The sequence below is a fragment of the Somniosus microcephalus genome, chromosome 10 (assembly GCF_052327205.1).
Source record: "Somniosus microcephalus isolate GS21.2 chromosome 10, FLI_Smic_1.0, whole genome shotgun sequence".
In the NCBI taxonomy this organism is placed as follows: domain Eukaryota; kingdom Metazoa; phylum Chordata; class Chondrichthyes; order Squaliformes; family Somniosidae; genus Somniosus; species Somniosus microcephalus.
Genome location: NC_140996.1, coordinates 64,622,625 through 64,639,943, shown reverse-complemented (window position 1 = coordinate 64,639,943; position 17,319 = coordinate 64,622,625). Strand labels below are relative to the sequence as shown.

At 49.6% G+C, this 17,319-nt stretch overlaps 1 protein-coding gene across 5 annotated transcripts in view; it reads left to right on the top strand.

Annotated features, from left to right (window-relative positions):
- Positions 1-17,319, top strand: part of LOC147111529 (cilium assembly protein DZIP1-like) — a 580,724-nt gene that overhangs the window by 263,290 nt on the left and 300,115 nt on the right. For all 5 annotated transcript variants that reach the window (XM_085998574.1, XM_085998576.1, XM_085998575.1 and 2 more), the window contains exon 8: positions 4,152-4,292. In XM_085998574.1, the coding sequence (XP_085854700.1) occupies positions 4,152-4,292 (141 nt within the window). The remainder of the gene's footprint in view (positions 1-4,151; positions 4,293-17,319) is intronic.

Genomic DNA, 17,319 nt, shown 5'->3' with positions numbered 1-17,319 from the left:
GATTTCAGAAGGTATTATTATAAGACTGGGAAACTTGTATTTAATATAAATTAAAAGTTCAGGCTACCTCTTGCGACTGTTCCGTGTCTCATTCCGCTTCCTGCTTCTCTGGAAAGCCGGATATCAGCTGACTCCTACTAAGCTGGCCTGCAAATCAGGTCGGGTGGGGGGGGGAGAAAAGAATACCGGACGGGCCGCGGTTCAGGTCGGGGGGGGGTCCGGGGGTCGGGGGGGTCCGGGGGTCAGGGGGGGAGAAAAGAATATCGGACGGGCCGCGGTTTGGGTCGGGGGTCGGGTCGGGAGAAAAGAATATCGGACGGGCTGCGGTTCGGGTCAGGGGTCAGGTCGGGAGAAAAGAATATCGGACGGGCCGCAGTTCGGTTCGGGTCGGGTCGGGGGGAGAAAAGAATATCGGACAGGCCGCTGCAGCTATCGGACGGGCCGCTGTATTGTTGGGTTCACTCTCCCGGTACCACCTCCTCACTGCCCAGCTCGGCCTGCAATCTCCTACCCAGGAGGAAACTCTGTGACCCTCTGCCCTGCTGAGCGTAAGTCATGCGCCACTCTGGTCATGTCGTGCGCACGACTTACGCTGAACGAAAAAACTTTCGGTTTTTAGAGGTTTTCGGTTTTCGGAAGTTCGGATAAAGGATCGTCTACCTGTACCGAGATTAAACTGACTGGCCTTTTATTGCTGGGTTTATCCTTACACTCTTTTTTGAACAAGGATGTAACATTTGCGATTCTCTCGCACCAACCCATTTATCTAAGGAGGATTGGAAGATTATGGCTATTATCTCTGCAATTTCCACCTTTACTTCCCTCAACATCCTAGGATGCATCCCATCCGGTCCTGGTGACTTATCTACTTTAAGTGCAGCCAGCCTTTCTAGTACCTCCTCTTTATCAATTTTTTTATCCAATTCAGTATCTCAACTACCTCCTCTTTCACTATGACTTTGGCAGCATCTTTTTCCTTGGTAAAGACAGATGCTAATTACTCATTTAGTACCTCAGCCATGCCCTTTGCCTCCTTGTGAAGGTCTCCTTTTTGGTCCCTAATTGGCCCCACCCCTCCTCTTACTACCCGTTTATTATTTATATGCCTATAGAAGACTTTTGGATTCCCTTTTATGTTAGCTGCCAATCTATTTTCATACACTCTCTTTGCCCCTCTTATTTTCTTTTTCACTTCCCCTCTGAACTTTCTATATTCAGCCTGGTTCTCACTTATATTCTCAACCTGACATCTGTCATACACCCACTTTTTCTGCTTCATCTTACTCTCTCTCTCTTTCATCATCCAGGGAGCTCTGACTTTGGTTGCCCTACCTTTCCCCCTCATGGGAATGTATCTCGACATGTACCCGTACCATCTCCTCTTTAAAGGCAACGCATTGTTGGATTACAGTTTTGCCTGCCAATCTTTGATTCCAATTTACCTGGGCCAGATCCATTCTCAACCCACTGAAATTGGCCTTCCTCCAATTAAGTATTTTTACTCTAGTTTGCTCCCTATCATTTTCCATAGCTAATCTAAACCTTATGATACTGTGATCACTGTTCCCTAAATGTTCCCCTACTGATAATTGCTCCACTTGACCCACGTCATTCCCCAGAACCAGATCCAGCATGCCTCCTTCCTTGAAACATACTGACCAAGAAAGTTCTCTAGAACACACTTCAGAAATTCTTCCCCCTCTCTGCTCTTTACACTATTACTATCCCAGTCTATATTAGGATAGTTGAAGTCCCCCATTATCACTACTCTATAGTTCTCTGTAATTTCCCTGCAAATTTGCTCCTCTATATTTTTCCCACTAGTTGGTGGCCTATAGAATACATCTAGTAGTGTAATGGCACCTCTATTGTTTCTTAACTCTAACCAAATACATTCTGTCCTTGACCCCTCCAGGACATCCTCTCTCTCCAGCACTGTAATATTTTCGTTAATCAATACTGCCACCCCTCCTGCTTTGTATCATTTCCTATCTTTCCAGAATAACTTATATCCAGGAATATTTAGTACCCAACCCTGCCCTTTTTTGAGCCAGGTCTCGTTTATCGCTAAGACATCATATTTGTTTCTAAATATGTTATAACCTGCAATATTATTTGCCATTCCTGCTCTCTGTGTAGCCATTTTTCAGTTTTCCTTACGATATCTGGTCCCTTGCTACAAATTATTGTTTCTGGTTCCCCTATTTTACTTCGGAAGCTGTGTACATTGCTGTATAGGCAATTTAATTTGATTTCATTAGTCGTTTCTCTCACTTTATTTTTAACAGTCTTTTTATAATTATGTTATATAACTGTATTTGTTCGCTAATCGTTTATGTTATCTTTATTCCTTACCTTGGTCTGATCTTTACTCTCACCTCCTGTTTCTTTTATCTTTAGGCTGCTGTTATTTCTAACAGATCCCTCCCCCATCTTATTGGTTTAAAGCCTGATCCACAGCCTTATTTATCCTTTCCGCTACGATTCTGGTTCCATTTTGGTTCAGGTGTAGCCAGTCCCAGTGGTACAGCTCCTTCCTGTCCCAGTACTGAAGCCAGTGTCCCAATTGTGGAACCCCTCCTTCCCACACCACTCTTCTGATGCTCCTTTAGCAGTACCTCCTCCCTGTTCTTACTTATGTCATTGGTTCCGACATGGACCACGCCAACTGGATCTTCCGTTTTACTTGTAATTTGTAATTTATTACAGTTACATGAGTATTGATATCTTCCTGCTGTAGACTGCAGGAAGGTATCAATAAATTGGTCAGGTGGGCCGAACAGTGGCAAATGGAATTCAATCCAGAGAAGTGTGAGGTAATGCATTTGGGGAGGGCTAACAAAGATAGAGAATACACATTAAATGGTAGGACACTGAGTAGTGTAGATGAACAAAGGGACCTTGGAGTGCATGCCCACAGATCCCTGAAGGTAGCAGGCCAGGTAGATAAGGTGGTTAAGAAGGCATACGGAATGCTTGCCTTTATTACCCGTAGCATAGAATACAAGAGCAGGGGGGTTATGCTTCAACTGTATAAAACACTAGTTAGGCCTCAGCTAGAGTACTGCGTGCAGTTCTGGGCACCACATTACAGGAAAGATGTGATTGCACTAGAGAGGGTACAGAGGAGATTTACAAGGATGTTGCTGGGAGTAGAGAATCTTAGCTTTGAGGAAAGACTGGATAGGCTGGGTCTGTTTTCCTTGGAACAGAGGAGGCTGAGGGGAGACCTTATTGAGGTGTATAAAATTATGAGGGGCATAGATAAAGTGGATAGAAAGGACCTATTTCCCTTAGCAGAGGGGTCATCAACTACGAGGCACTGATTTAAAATAATTGGTGGAAGGTTTAGAGGAGATTTGAGGGGAAATTGCATCTGAACCTGGTGGGAAGCATTAGCTGGGCAGTGGCTGGGAGTGGTATTTCAGATGGCAGGAGGCTGCCGCCAGAGACCTGAAGGAACTATCCCCGGCACTCGGATAAGTGCTTGGGTTGGTGGTTGGAGGAGAGGGAAACCCAGGGGAGGTCCAAGGAAAGCAAAACAAATAATTCTGGGCCTCTTCTGGCCTCAGCTTCTCTTGCCACCAGAATGGCCTGCCAACCATGACAACTTCCCTGTGCAGGTCTCGGTTTAAAATTGAAGATGAGCCTTATTTACATATTTAAAGAAGGACTTTGCTGGCTTCATGTGGGTGTCCCTCTTGCCTGCTCAAAAGAGTAGGTTAAAATTACAACCCACAGGAAGGCAGTGGGATCATAGCGGGTAAATCGCTGCGGGCATTTTAATTACCCGTCGGTTTCCATGAGGCGGGAAAAGTTAAAATCAGCCGTTTAGTGTTCAGAGCAAGGTTAAAGGTTATAGGACCTGAAAAATTGTGTTATCCTTTCTCCAAATAGCTAGCTAATAGAATTATTTGGATATTTCAAAATATACCCTTAATAACTGGACAAAAATGAATATTGTTGAATTGATTTCATAATTTTCTATAATTTGTATAAGGCAGATTAGAATTAATATGGAAAAGCATACTTAACCTTGCATTTTTTCTTAAAAACTGAATAATGGTTGATAAATCATTTGTACTATTCAAACAAGTTAAAGCATTTCTTAAAAGAATTCTTCGTCAATTTTATTTTTTTGTGCCTTTTAGCTCAAGCTTGAAATTGAAAGTTTGATGTCATCACTTACAAAAAATCAGAAGGCAAGCTCCAGCTACTACAAGAAAAAAGTTAAAGAACTAGGTCAAAGACTACACGATCAGCATCAAATAATAACACGCCAGAAAGAAGAGGTTAGATCCCTTTAGCTTAATCTTACACATACTGCTACATATATGTAATAATGATCTGGGAAGCTTGTCCAATCTCTCTGAGTTGAGTCCTAGGACGTATTTCTGTGTTGGGTACAAGATACTTCTGATGTTGGTGATATTGTGACACTGAAACAACACCTTGTCCCTTCCCAGGCTGAATTGAATTGCCTCCTCTGGTTTAATGTTAAATTAATATGCCTATTGGAACAATGTAGATTGTTGTCTGCTTGATAACTATTTTTTGTTGCCGAAAGTTCTAGTTTTCAGCTTTTTCTTTGCCTCTGTAATGTGAGAAGATGCTGTAAGTGTATTAAGTGCTCTTGAGCCCTGTGCTCATGAGCAACACCTGTGGTACATTTCTTTAAACCAAAACATGGCATCCTGATTAAATGCCTGGGTTTTTCCACATGGACAAGACAGCTCACTTGTAGTGCTTGAGGCCACCCTCCAGATGAGACTCTGCTACAAGATGAGCTCAGGGTCAAAGGTAAACCAATGGCACCAACAACTTGCAAGGGTTTGGGCCACTGAGGAACTTAGGCATCCAGCTTCTCCCGAGGTCATTATTCCCATTCTGTCTACTTCACTTATTCTTCCACATTTAGTTAATCTCTACATGCAAATAAATACTGCATCATCTAGCAGGTACATTATGTAGGTGACGAGTTTTGCACCATACATTATGATCTTGGAAGGGTGATGATAATGTATGGTATTTTTCATGCTACTTTGTATGTAAAGTCTGTGGGTCTGAACCTGAATATTTTTCTCTTATTACTAGCTAGTAATTACAACTCTTCTATATGTATATTTTCCCCTTTAATTGGTTTTTCTACACTTACAGTTGTGGTTGTTTTGTTTTCAACATGTTGTGTTAATTGTATTATTTTCAAGGTTTTGATCTTCTGAAGCTATCACTATTGTAAATAACTGATGCACTTATCTCTATGAATTCATTATCAGTTATCAAAGCCTATCATCGGTCAGATCTTTCCTTGTTGAACCACTTTGGATCAAAATAATATTAACCTCTGTATCAGGTGGTATGTGGCAGATGAAATTGAATGCAGACAAGTGCGAAGTGATACATTTTCGTAGGAAAACGAGGCAAGGCAATATAAACTAAAGGGTACAATTCTAAAAGGGTTGCATGAACAGAGACACCTGGGTGCATATGTGCACAAATCGTTGAAGGTGGCAGGGCAGAGTGAGAAAGTAGTTAAAAAAGCATACGGGACCCTGGGCTTCATAAATTGAGGCATGGAGTACAAAAGCAAGGAAGTTATGATGAACCTTTATAAAACACAGGTTCGACCTCAACTGGGGTAATGTGTCCAATTCTGGGCACCGCACTTTAGGAAGAATGTGAAGGCCTTCGAGAGGGTGCAGAAAAGATTTGCAACAATGGTTCCAAGGATGAGGGACTGCAGTTATGTGGATAGACTAGAGAAGCTGGGGTTGTTCTCCTTAGAGCAGAGAAGGTTGAGAGGAGATTTGATAGAGGTATTGAAAATCATGATGGGTCTAGACAGAGTAGATAGCAGAAACTGTTCCCATTGGCAGAAGGGTCGAGAACCAGCGGACACAGATTTAAGGTGTTTGGCAAAGGAACCAAAGGCAACGTGAGGAAAAACTTATTTACGTAGTGAGTGGTTAGAATCTGGAATGCATTGCCTGAAAGGGTGGTAGAGGCAGACTCAATCATGACTTTCAAAAGGGAATTGGATAAGCACCTGAAGCAAAAAATTTGCAGGGCTACAGAGAAAGGTTGGGGATTGGGACTAGCTGATGTACTCTTGCAGAGAGCTAGCATAGGCTCGATGGACCGAATGGCCTCCTTCTGTGTTGTAACCATTCTATGATTCTATGACTCGGGTCCAGCATCAGGGTGAGGTTGGGGCCAGCGGGACTCGGGGCCAACGTCGGGGGAATGTCTGAACTCAGGGCCAGCATTTGGGGGAGATCAGGACTCGGGCCAGCATCGGGGGGATGTCTGAACTCGGGGCCAGCATTTGGGGGAGATCGGGACTCGGGCCAGCATTGGGGGAATGTCTGAACTCGGGGCCAGCATTTGGGGGAGATCGGGACTCGGGGCCAGCATCGGGGGGATGTCTGAACTCGGGGCCAGCATTTGGGGAAGATCGGGACTCGGGGCCAGCATCGGGGGGATGTCTGAACTCGGGGCCAGCATTTGCGGGAGATCGGGACTCGGGGCCAGCATCGGGGGGATGTCTGAACTCGGGGCCAGCATTTGGGGAAGATCGGGACTCGGGGCCAGCATCAGGGGGATGTCTGAACTCGGGGCCAGCATTTGGGGGAGATCGGGACTCGGGCCAGCATTGGGGGAGATCGGGACTCGGGCCAGCATCGGGGGGATGTCTGAACTCGGGGCTAGCATTTGGGGGAGATCGGGACTCAGGCCAGCATCTGGGGGATGTCTGAACTCGGGGCCAGCATTTGGGGGAGATCGGGACTCGGGCCAGCATTGGGGGAATGTCTGAACTCTGGGCCAGCACTTGGGGGAGATCGGGACTCGGGCCAGCATCGGGGGGATGTCTGAACTCGGGGCCAGCATTTGGGGGAGATCGGGACTCGGGCCAGCATTGGGGGAATGTCTGAACTCGGGGCCAGCATTTGGGGATGATCGGGACTCGGGGCCAGCATCGGGGGGATGTCTGAACTCGGGGCCAGCATTTGGGGGAGATCGGGACTCGGGCCTGCATTGGGGGAGTTCGGGACTCGGGCCAGCATCGGGGGGATGTCTGAACTCGGGGCCAGCATTTGGGGGAGATCGGGACTCGGGCCAGCATCGGGGGGATGTCTGAACTCGGGGCCAGCATTTGGGGGAGATCGGGACTCGGGCCAGCATCGGGCGGGATGTCTGAACTCGGGGCCAGCATTTGGGGAAGATCGGGACTCGGGGCCAGCATCGGGGGGATGTCTGAACTCGGGGCCAGCATTTGGGGGAGATCGGGACTCGGGCCAGCATTGGGGGAGATCGGGACTCCGGCCAGCATCGGGGGGATGTCTGAACTCGGGGCCAGCATTTGGGGGAGATCGGGACTCGGGGCCAACATCGGGGGAATGTCTGAACTCGGGGCCAGCATTTGGGGGAGATCGGGACTCGGGCCAGCATTGGGGGGATGTCTGAACTCGGGGCCAGCATTTGGGGGCGATCGGGACTCGGGCCAGCATTGGGGGAGATCGGGACTCGGGCCAGCATCGGGGGGATGTCTGAACTCGGGGCCAGCATTTGGGGGAGATTGGGACTCGGGCCAGCATTTGGGGGAGATTGGGACTCGGGCCAGCATTGGGGGAGATCGGGACTCGGGCCAGCATTGGGGGAGATCGGGACTCGGGCCAGCATTGGGGGAGATCGGGACTCGGGCCCAGCATTTGGGGGAGATCGGGACTCGGGCCAGCATTGGGGGAATGTCTGAACTCGGGGCCAGCATTTGGGGGAGATCGGGACTCGGGCCAGCATCGGGGGAATGTCGGAACTCGGGGCCAGCATTTGGGGGTGATCGGGACTCGGGCCAGCATCGGGGGGATGTCTGAACTCGGGGCCAGCATTTGGGGGGAGATCGGGACTCGGGCCAGCATTGGGGGAGATCGGGACTCGGGCCAGCATCGGGGGGGATTTCTCAACTCGGGGCCAGCATTTGGGGGAGATCGGGACTCGGGCCAGCATTTGGGGGAGATCGGGACTCGGGCCAGCATCGGGGGAATGTCGGAACTCAGGGCCAGCATTTGGGGGAGATTGGGACTCGGGCCAAAATCGGGGGGATGTCTGAACTCGGGGCCAGCATTTGGGGGAGATCGGGACTCGGGCCAGCATCGGGGGATGCCTGAACTCTGGGCCAGCATTTGGGGGAGATTGGGACTCGGGCCAAAATCGGGGGGATGTCTGAACTCGGGGCCAGCATTTGGGGGAGATCGGGACTCGGGCCAGCATCGGGGGAGATGTCTGAACTCGGGGCCAGCATTTGGGGGAAATTGGGACTCGGGCCAGCATCGGGGGAATGTCGGAACTCGGGGCCAGCATTTGGGGGAGATCGGGACTCGGGCCAGCATCGGGGGGATGTCTGAACTCGGGGCCAGCATTTGGGGGAGATCGGGACTCAGGCCAGCATCGGGGGAATGTCGGAACTCGGGGCCAGCATTTGGGGAAGATCGGTACTCGGGCCAGCATCGGGGGAATGTCTGAACTCAGGGCCAGCATTTGGGGGAGATCGGGACTTCGGCCAGCATCGGGGGAGATCGGGACTCGGGGCCAGCATTTGGGGGAGATCGGGACTCGGGCCAGCATCGAGGGAGATCGGGACTCGGGGCCAGCATTTGGGGGAGATCGGGACTCGGGCCAGCATCGGGGGAATGTCGGAACTCGGGGCCAGCATTTGGGGAAGATCGGTACTCGGGCCAGCATCGGGGGAATGTCGGGAATCGGGGCCAGCATTTGGGGGAGATCAGGACTCGGGCCAACATCGGGGGAATGTCTGAACTCGGGGCCAGCATTTGGGGGAGATCGGGACTCGGGCCAGCATTTGGGGGAGATCGGGACTCGGGGCCAGCATCGGGGGAGATCGGGACTCGGGGCCAGCATTTGGGGGAGATCGGGACTCGGGCCAGCATCGGGGGAGATCGGGACTCGGGGCCAGCATTTGGGGGAGATCGGGACTCGGGCCAGCATCGGGGGAGATCGGGACTCGGGGCCAGCATTTGGGGGAGATCGGGACTCAGGCCAGCATCGGGGGAATGTCTGAACTCGGGGCCAGCATTTGGGGGAGATCGGGACTCGGGCCAGCATCGGGGGAATGTCGGAACTCGGGGCCAGCATTTGGGGGAGATCGGTACTCGGGCCAGCATCGAGGGAATGTCAGAACTCGGCGCCAGCATTTGGGGGAGATCGGGACTCGGGTTAGCATTTGGGGGAGATCGGGACTTGGGCCAGCATCGGGGGAATGTCGGAACTCAGGGCCAGCATTTGGTGGAGATCGGGACTCGGGGCCAGCATTTGGGGGAGATCAGGACTCGGGCCAGCATCGGGGGAAGGTCAGGGCCAGCATTGGAAGGATGTGGAGGTTGGGGCCAGCATCGGGGGAAGATTGGAGAGGACCTGGAGTCGGGAGTGAGGTCGGAGTTGGTAATGGTAATTGCTTACCTTTTTATCATAATGTTTGTTATCCCAGGAGTAAACATTGCTGGTGCTGGCTGCCTCAGACGCAAACCAAATTTGCAAGAGTGAACACAAACAGGCGTTAGGCCCCGTATTTGAATATGTTAATTGCCTAACACCTGCTTCAGACGAAGTTAAACAATGCCTCTTTTTTTCCCCAAGTGGGCAGAAGCGAGGTGGACACCATTTTTTCCTTAACAGCTGGGGCTAAGGTGCAAAATTTCAGGTTCTTTGTCTGTAAGTTTAGCGAGTGCTCTCCAAAGTATAGGCAGGTGTTCTTGTACCTCATCACGTGAAAACTGCACATCATCTATGTAAGAGTAAATGGTCTCCTCATCCTCCAACCTACTTTGTACAAATTCAGACAATATAGCAAGAGAATTTCTAAATCCTTGAGGTAATCTGGTCCACCTATATTGACATCCCCCAAAGGTAAACGCAGTTTTATCTGTATCTTTTAGGGTTAAAGGTATGGACCAAAATCCATTCGCCACTGTGGTAAATTTTCCATCATGGCTTCCCCATGAGTATTCGTTGCTTTGTGAGGCCTAGTGCATTTGTTAAGTTCCGTATAATCTATTGCCATTCTCCAATTCCCATCTGGTTTGGGCAGCACTAGGACAGGTTTGATCTGCAGTTTTCTAGTATTCCTTGATTTTCTAAATGATTCAGTGATTTTAGTGATTCCTTAGCTTTTGGATTAATCCGGTATTGTCTTACTGTATTGTGGGCCCATCTTGAAATGTCACCTTCCTCATCTGGTATATATCCACAATCATTTTTGTCCTGTGCATATCCCGACTCAAATCTAAGTACTCTCTCTAGTTCTCCTTTTTAAGTTTCAGGTATTTGTAATTGTCGGGTTAACTCGGGAAGAGTATTCTCAGATTCCACTGGAAGGGCACATACATGGATAGGTAGATATTGGATGATATCACGGCTGAGAATCACCCTAAACCTATTGGGCGCAAAATTCGGATTCGTAGCGCCCGTCTTTTGGGCGCTATGAGTGCACAGAGGTCCAAAATGGCGTCCGTGGTGCTTGTGCACACTTGTGGGGTGAATCGCGCCGGACACCATATTGGTGAGGGCATTAGCGCGTGCGTAGTGAATGCCCACCAGAAGTATACAGAGTAGGCAGATCGTGACGTCATGTAACTTGTAATGCTGATTTGACGCCAACGCTGCCATTTTGGAGCTCAACGCTCCAGCTAACACCCTCTCTTAACCTTGCACAGCTGAACACGCATTCAGCAGTAGGAAGGACCCACCCACCAGTGCTATTTAAAGGGACCATTAACTACTTACAGTTGCTGGTTGATTTCTCCTGGCTGTCAGTATGCTTCTACAAGTGTTTGGTGCTTTCTATAGTTGCCAAAGTCTACAGGGAGTGATGTGGCAATTGCTGAAGAACTTTTTCCTGACTTCAAAACTTCTGCACAAACCACTTGCTGCCAGACATGGGTGCACTAGTAGGAATTCCCCTTGGAATTCAGCATGACTTGGAGAATGACCAGAGGGCACACAGAGCAGAACAAGCTGCTGGAAGAGGGAGGTGGACGAGGGTGAGAAGGGCTCTTAGCAGGCGGCCATATCTGCCCAGGGTGTTCAGGGAGCAATTCTACCTGAACCTCAGCGAGGAACAATGTGTGAAACGTTTGCTCTTCAGTAAGGATGTCCTCACTGAAATCTGCCACCTGCTGCAGCCACAACTGCAACTTCAGAGCAGAGCAAATACTGCATTGCCAGTGGCTGTCAAGGTGACCTTGACGATGATCTTTTATGCATCGGGCTCCTTCCAGGAGCTGGAGATATTGCACCACCTTGCAGTTTGCCATCCACTGTTGCATAAGGGGGTGTCACTGAGGCTCTCTATTCAAAGATAGCTGACTACATTTCATTCTCTCTTGTGAGAGAGCAGCAGGTGGAGATAGCAGGCAGCTTCGCAAGGATCGCAGGCTTCCCCATGGTGCAGGATGCCATTGACTGCATGCACATCGCTTTGCGGGTGCCGCATGTCATCTCTGCCATATACCAGAACCAAAAGGGATTACGTTTCCTCAACTTCCACCTGATATGCAACCATAGGCAGTGAATCATGCTGGTCAATGCCCAGTATCCTGGCAGCAGTCATGATGCCTTCATTCTACGGCAGCCAGCTGTGCCATCTGCATTTGAGCCCCAAGACAAACCAAAGGGTGGCTACTCGGTGACAAGGGGTATCCGCTGATGACATGGCTGATGACTCCAATGCACGACCGACGCACACATTCGCAGCATGCATACAATGAAATAGATGCTGCCACACGAAATGTGATCGAGCAGACCGTTGGCATGCTGAAACAATGCTTTCGCTGCCTGGAGCGCTCTGGGGAAGCCCTGCCGTACTCGGCAGAGCGAGTGTCCAGATTCATGGTGGTTTGCTGCATGCTGCACAACCTCGCTATCATGAGGGCACAGCCCTTGCCACCAGCTGTACGGCAAGCAGCTGAGGAGGAAGAGGAAGGGAGGAGGCAATCTAGACAGCGCATTTCTGGCTGAGCTGTCCGTGAAGAACTCATCCGCGTGTGATACCAGTAAACGCAACCTCAATTCCCATGCCTTACCTTCCCTCTGACCATCACAGCGTCAGCTTGACCACAATACAAAATTAAAAGCCTCCACAAAATAAACATTTCAAATCAAACTTATAAATTAAATCAAGCCGTATTGTATATACCATCTTCAGCCAGAAGTGCCGAGTAGATGATCCATATCGACCTACTCCTGAGGTCCCCACCATCACAAAAGGCAGTCTTCAACCAATTCGATTCACTCCACGTGATATCAAGAAACGGCTCAGCGCACTGGATACAGCAAAGGCTATGGGCCCCGACAACATCCCGGCTATCGTGCTGGAAACTTGTGCTCCAGAACTAGCCGCACCTCTAGCCAAGCTGTTCCAGTACAGCTACAACACTGGCATCTATCCGACAATGTGGAAAACTGCCCAGGTATGTCTTGTCCACAAAAAGCAGGACAAATCCAATCCGGCCAATCACCGCCCCATCAGTTCACTCTCAATCATCAGCAAAGTGATGGAAGGTGTCATCGACAGTGCTATCAAGCAGCACTTACTCACCAATAACCTGCTCACTGATGCCCAGTTTGGGTTCCACCAAGACCTCTTGGCTCCCAACCTCATTACCGTCTTGGTCCAAACATGGACAACGGAGCTGAATTCCAGAGGTGAGGTGAGAGTTGACTGCCCTAGACATCAAGGCAGCATTTGACCGAGTGTGGCATCAAGGAGGCCTAGTTAAACTGAAGTCAATGGGAATTGGGGGGAAAACTCTCCACTAGCTGGAGTCATACCTAGCAGAAAGGAAGATGGTTGTGGTGGTTGAAGGCCCAACCATCTTCAGCTGCTTCGTCAATGACCTTCCCTCCTACATAAGGTCAGAAATAGGAATGTTGGCTGATGACTGCACAGTGTTCAGTGCCATTCACAACTCCTCAGATAATGAAGCAGTCCATGCCCGCATGCAACAAGACCTGGACGACGTTCAGGCTTGGGCTGATAAGTGTCAGGTAACATTTGCGCCACAGAAGTGCCAGGCAATGACTATCTCCAACAAGCAAGAGTCGTAACTGTTGAGTCTGTGTTTCCCAAATGTAGTTATGCTGAATAACTGGACACAGACAACAGAATACTTAAACAGGTCTTTAGTAACTGAGGGTCAAGGCTGAACTGAAATACAATTGGCTCCACAGGGTTTATATACCGGTGTGGTCACCACCGGTACTACAATATACAGGAGCCATCAGAAAGTAGTTCATCACCTTAAGGTAGTCTCTTAAGGTGGTACAGGTTACATACACTACAATTCCTCCCCTTTTAGCTTAACAGTGTACACCCCAATTTAAACATAACATGGATAACATATATACAACTTTCATACAAAACTGTTCAAAGATTCAGGCCTAGAAATTCACTTTGGGGCGGCCAGCTCGCTCGCGGCCAAAAGTTAGCGCTGGGCGGGGAGCCATTAGCGATCGTCAGATATTCAGTGTTTGCGCCCCAATTCGGAACCGGGCGCTATACCAGGGTGTGCCCGCCTCTGCTTGGGGCGCTGACACTGAATTTCAGCGCTCTTGGCGCCGCTGCGCCAGCCGCTGCGGAGCGGCAGGCTGCGGTGCTGCAGGCCTCCTCCTCTTAAGGGGGAGCTGCCTGCAACGGGGAGATCACCGCTGGAGAGTGCCGGCAAATGAGCCCGGCACCACGGAGAAGTGCCGGGTTCGCGGAAAGCAGCCGGCAATGCCGCGGGGGGGGGAGGTGGAGGCGGCCGGGGAAGGAGGTGCGGGCAGGCGGCCACCGAAAAAGCGGCCGGCCGCACCTTCCCCTTTAAAGCGCCCCACTAAGGCTACAGCACGGCCCCGTTTTCTGGTCGCTGTTTGCGGCCGCTTCGGAGGAGGCGGCCGCTACTAATTATGGGGATCGGGCCGGTTTTGGGGCGGAACCGGGGCACTGCGCACACCGATGACGTCATCGGTGCCGGCGCAGCGCTAACGGCTACCGCCGCCAATACCGCTGCGCTGAATATCAGCGCAAACTCATTTTTGCCGCAGAAGCCCTCTTTAGGCGGTAACTGGCCGCAAAGCTGGCAGCGCCTTAATGAATTTCTAGGCCCCAGTCTCTGAGGAGGCCTCCTGATCTGGGCCGGGTAACGCCTTTCAGGGGTCTTTGGTTCTCGTTGCTGGGGTGACTCATCCATTTGATCTCTTATGGATTGAACATCATCATGTACGTTCGAGTCTGAGGTAGATGCTACAGGCTCAATAACTTCTTCAACTTGTGTCTCTGCCGTAGACATGGGGTCGACCCTTGTTCTCGATTCCACAAGTTGGTCAGCATGACGTCGTATTACGTTCTCACCAACGTCTACCGTGTACATCAAGGGTCCTTGTCGGGCACGAATTGTTCCGGATTGCCATTTATCATTCCTATAGTCCCTGGCCAACACTGGTTGTCCTATTTCGAAACTCCGAGTGCCCTTGTTATTTACGTGCTGGAATTGTTTGTTTTCGACTTCCCTACGCACATTGGGTTTTAACAAATCCAACCGGGACCGCAACCTCTTGTTATAGATCATTATGGCAGGGCTTTGATTTGTCACTGCATGCGTGGCGTTTCGATATGCCATCAGGAAATTGTCCACCTTGTGTTGTAGTGGAATATGGTCTTCGCTCATGGCCTTTATCGCCTTTTTGAACGTTTGTACAAATCTCTCGGCCAACCCATTGGTAGCCGGATGATATGGGGCAGATGTATAGTGTTTCACCCCATTCTTCTTCATGAATTTCTGGAATTCTTCTGACACGAACTGTGGTCCGTTGTCTGAACATATTTGTTCCGGCAACCCATTCCTTGCAAATATGGTTCTTGGAACTGCGATCGTCTTTTCAGAGGTAGTGGTCGACATCTTAATCACTTCTGGCCATTTAGAATGTGCGTCTACCGCTATCAAAAACTTGGAATCCATGAATGGACCTGCAAAGTCGATATGCACACGTTGCCATGGGGTTGAAGGCCATTCCCACGGATGCAGCGGTACAATTGGAGGTGCATTTTGAACTTTTTGGCACCCTGAGCAGCTTTTAGTCAGATCCTCTATTTGTTTGTCGATACCTGGCCACCACACATAAGCCCTAGCAAGGCCTTTCATCTTGACTCCCTCCAGATGACCTTCATGCAGTTCCTTCAGAACTCTCTCCCTTAATTTAGGAGGAATAATTACTCTTGTTCCATACATCAATGTTCCTTGACAGACGGACAGCTGTTCTCGTCTGGCTGAGAATGCAGGTAACAGTGGTTCGCCATGTGCTGGCCATCCCTTCACTGTCAAATCGTAGACCCGAGACAGTGTCGGGTCGTTTCTGGTCTCTCTCTCAATACTCGCATTGGTGACTGGTAAGCATTCGATGATGGTCGAGTGAAATATCTCGACAGGGTCAACTGCCGGTGCCTCTTCCGCTGTAGGTAGTGGCAGGCGCGACAGCCCATCAGCATTACCATGTTGCTTTGTACCTTTGAATTCGATATCATATTGATGTGCCCCTAGAAAAAGGGACCATCTCTGAAGCCTCTGCGCCGTCATAACCGGAACACCCTTCTTAGGGTTAAAAATGGAAACCAACGGCTGGTGATCTGTCAGCAGCGTAAACCTTTGGCCTTGCAGGTAATGGTTAAATTTCTTAACTCCCCACACGAGGCTGAGAGCCTCCCTATCTATCTGAGCATAGTTGCGCTCAGCGGAGATCAATGATCTGGATGCGAACGCGACTGGCCTTTCCAAGCCATTTGGCAACTTATGTGAGAGCACTGCCCCGATACCATATGGAGAAGCATAACAAGCTAAACGAATAGGCAGCGTTGGGTTAAAGTGAGCCAACACTTCCTTAGAGGTGATCAGTGCCTTGCTTTTTTGCAAAGCCCGCTTACAGTCCTCGCTCCACTTCCATGGTACTCCCATTTGCAAAAGAGTGTTCAGCGGGTGTAACACCGTGGATAAATTTGGAAGAAACTTGTGGTAGTAGTTAATCAACCCAAGGAACTACCTCAACTGGGATACATTTTCCGGAGCGGGAGCTTTCACAACAGCTTCGATCTTGTCAGGTGACTTATGAAGCCCCTCCTGGTCAATGACGTGACCGCAGTACGAGATTCGCTTCTGAAAGAACTCACATTTCTGGCGATTAACTCTGAGTCCATATTCTTTCAATCTGGTGAGCACCTGCTCCAAATTCGCGAAGTGTTCCTTATCATCATCTCCTGTAATCAGAATGTCGTCCAGGTAGCATTGTGTGCCTGGAATTCCCTGTAATACCTGCTCCATGGCCCTTTGCCAAATCGCTGGTGCCGATGCCATTCCAAAAACCAGTCTATTATACCGATATAAGCCCTTATGTGTGTTGATCGTGAGATACTGGCGTGACGCTTCATCAACTTCCATCTGTAGGTACGCCTGCGCCAGGTCTATCTTGGTGAAGTGTTTCCCGCCAGACAGCAAAGCGAAGATATCCTCAATCCGCGGAAGCGGGTATTGCACCGTGTAAAGAACCGGATTAACAGTGATCTTGAAATCGCCACAGATGCGAACCTTCCCAGGTTCCCCCGGCTTGTTGCTCAACGAACGCTTCATGACGGGAACAATGGGTGTGGCCCATTCGCTCCAGTCCACCTTTGACAGTACTCCTGAACGTTCTAGCCCTTCCAGCTCTGCTTCCACAGCAGGTCGTATCGCATAAGGTACCGGTCTGGCTTTGAAAAATTTTGGGTTTGCATGTTCTTCAACCTTGATGTTTGCCGTAATTCCTTTCAGTGTTCCCAGTCCCTGTTGGAACACCTCCTTAGCATCGTCCAATATTTTGGACAGTCGTTTAGGTTTGACGTTGTCCTCTTTACAGGAATCTACAGTTAGTGCTTGTAAGGAATGCCAGTCCATATTTATTCTCCGGATCCATTCCCGTCCCAGTAGTGGTGGACCCCCCTCAGGTGACACATACAAGTCCATTCCCTGACTTTCTTTACCATTGTAGACCACCTTTACCTTTATCTTTCCGATGGGGTATACTCTTTGCCCCGTGTATGTTTTCAATACAATCTCCGTATCCCTCAGGGGAATGTGTGAGAATAACCTTTTGTAATCTTGCTTATTCATGACCGTCAATGCCGATCCAGTGTCCAATTCCATCTTCACTTGGACTCCTGCTATCCGAAGCATGACCCAGATAGTTTGGCGGTCTGCTGTGTTACCCACATTATGTATTTTTAGACAACCCAGTTCCTTA